We start from the raw sequence: 1,982 nt of genomic DNA on the forward strand, positions 1-1,982 counted from the left end.
CTGGCATGCTCTAGAATTCGAATCCGCATAAAAAAATTCGATTTCAATTTAAATTCACATTTTGGTGCTCTGCTTTTTTCATTTCATTTGCGATTTTACAAATGAAATCGAATGAATTTGCTTGCTCTAGAAACCGAATCCGCATAAAAACATGTGATTAAAACCACATATCGAAATAGTTGTGAATTTAAAAGTAGTGAAAATAACATGTAAGTATAATTACATTTTTTTTGAATTAAATCAGTTTCAAGTTATGTAAATATAATTTTGATAATTTTTTTTTTTAATTTTAAGCTCCAATAAATAAAATAAAATATTTTAAGAATTTATTCATTTTTTTGTTTTAATAAAAATTTTCCTTAAATACTACTAACGCAAGCTATTAGCAATGTCATCTCTTATTGTATTTGCTTCTCTACTAGCCGATATTTCACTTAGTTCCTCTTCATCTTCATTAGCAAAGTGAACGTCTTCGACATCCTGTACCTTGTAGTATCTACAAATATTATGTAGCGCACAGCATACATTAATAATTTTGGAAACTTTTTCGGGCTGGTATTGAAGAAGTCGGGCTAGACACCTGAAGCGGCTTTTCAACACGCCAATTGCTGGTTCAATAACATTGCGTGCAGATGCGTGTTTCACGTTAAATTTATGCTCCTGCGTTCCAGGCTGCGGATCTCTGTATGGCGTTAGCAAAAATGGCTGAAGGGAGTAGCCAGCATCTCCTAAAAGCCAACTTCCACGTTCACCGCTCTCATAGCACTGGCAGAAGTAGTCGTGTGCCTTGCTTACGCACCATATTAGTGAATCGTGGTTAGAACCAGCGCGCCTAGCATTCACTGCTCTAATCGTCATTTTGTAGTCGCAAATCTGTACAAAAGAGTAGCATATTGAAAAGAAATTTCAAAAAGAACTTGAAAGTCCTTACTATCATGGCGTTAATGCTGAAATAGCCTTTCCTATTATAAAAAAGGTGGTGGTCACGATGAGGCTTTGTCATTCTTATATGTGTTCCGTCCACACAACCTACCACACCCGGAATCCCGAATTTTTGGATAAAGTGGCGCTTAGACGCACTCCGCTCAGCGTCCGACATTTCTAATTTTATCCATGATGGGCAGATGCGCCTTTCCAAAATTGCGATAACATTTGTCAAAATTTTTCCAACAGTGCTCCTACCCAAAGCTATTTGCTTGTCGATGCCTACCGCTTTTTGAAAGCCCCCTTCCGCTAAAAAACGCAATGTGCAGGCCAACTGAATAGAACTTGGTATGGATGATAACTTAACGTGCGGTGTTACGACTTTTACCAGCATGCAAAAAGCATCTTTGTTCACCCTGTAATAATTTATAAAGCTAAAAGTATTCGTTATTTTTCGTTGTTTCATCCAGTATGAATTAGCCACTTACGTCGACTCATTTAAATCTAACGGATTGCTGCAATCTCTTAAAATCCGTCTTTTTATTTTTTCATTTGTGTGACTATTATTTTCAGCTGCCACCAATGCTAACATTCCGAACATTTTATAAAAACTGTTTTTTTTTTATTTTACTTATTAAAATTTAAAAATTTCACTTAAGAGCATTGAATATTTTACAAAACGTCAACAAATAGATGTTTAAATTCATTTTATTCATTTTAAGTTCATTTTGAAACCGCATGAAAATATTCGATTTCTGGAACACCCAAAACGGGTTCATTCCGTTTCAAATTGAATTTCGATTTGAAATGAAGTCGAAATTCAGAGCATGCCTGATAATGTTTTCTACTTTTTTAATTAAATTTCTTCAAATCCAACTCAATTATGTATGAAACAGTTTGGAAAGGGGGGAGGTTTGTTACATATAATATAAAATCACTTCAAAAATATGACTTATTGAATGCATGAGCTTGTTTTTTTCCTGCAATTTTCACTTTATTGATTATTGTAGGATACTAAATTATTTCAAGTTATTGAAAATCAGTTTTATTTAATTTGA

At 34.0% G+C, this 1,982-nt stretch overlaps 1 protein-coding gene across 1 annotated transcript; it reads right to left on the bottom strand.

Annotated features, from left to right (window-relative positions):
* Nucleotides 1–316: 316 nt before the first annotated feature.
* Nucleotides 317–1,546, bottom strand: LOC119665431 (putative nuclease HARBI1). Its single transcript, XM_038074658.1, has 3 exons — nucleotides 1,413–1,546; nucleotides 932–1,358; nucleotides 317–873 (listed from the first exon to the last, which is right to left on the bottom strand). Exons 1-3 carry the CDS (start codon nucleotides 1,523–1,525, stop codon nucleotides 370–372), a joined length of 1,044 nt encoding a protein of 347 aa, XP_037930586.1. The 5' UTR covers nucleotides 1,526–1,546; the 3' UTR covers nucleotides 317–369.
* Between the last annotated feature and the right edge of the window lie 436 nt (nucleotides 1,547–1,982).

Source organism: Teleopsis dalmanni, unplaced genomic scaffold (genome assembly GCF_002237135.1).
Source record: "Teleopsis dalmanni isolate 2A unplaced genomic scaffold, ASM223713v2 unscaffolded_contig_5216, whole genome shotgun sequence".
Classification (NCBI taxonomy): Eukaryota; Metazoa; Arthropoda; class Insecta; order Diptera; family Diopsidae; genus Teleopsis; species Teleopsis dalmanni.

Coding starts and splice junctions, on each gene's coding strand:
- LOC119665431 (XM_038074658.1), bottom strand. CDS start 1,525: ATGTTCGGAATGTTAGCATTGGTGGCAGCTGAAAATAATAGTCACACA. Junction 1,359..1,412: donor TTAGATTTAAATGAGTCGAC/GTAAGTGGCTAA, acceptor GAATACTTTTAG/CTTTATAAATTATTACAGGG. Junction 874..931: donor TCAGCATTAACGCCATGATA/GTAAGGACTTTC, acceptor TCTTTTGTACAG/ATTTGCGACTACAAAATGAC.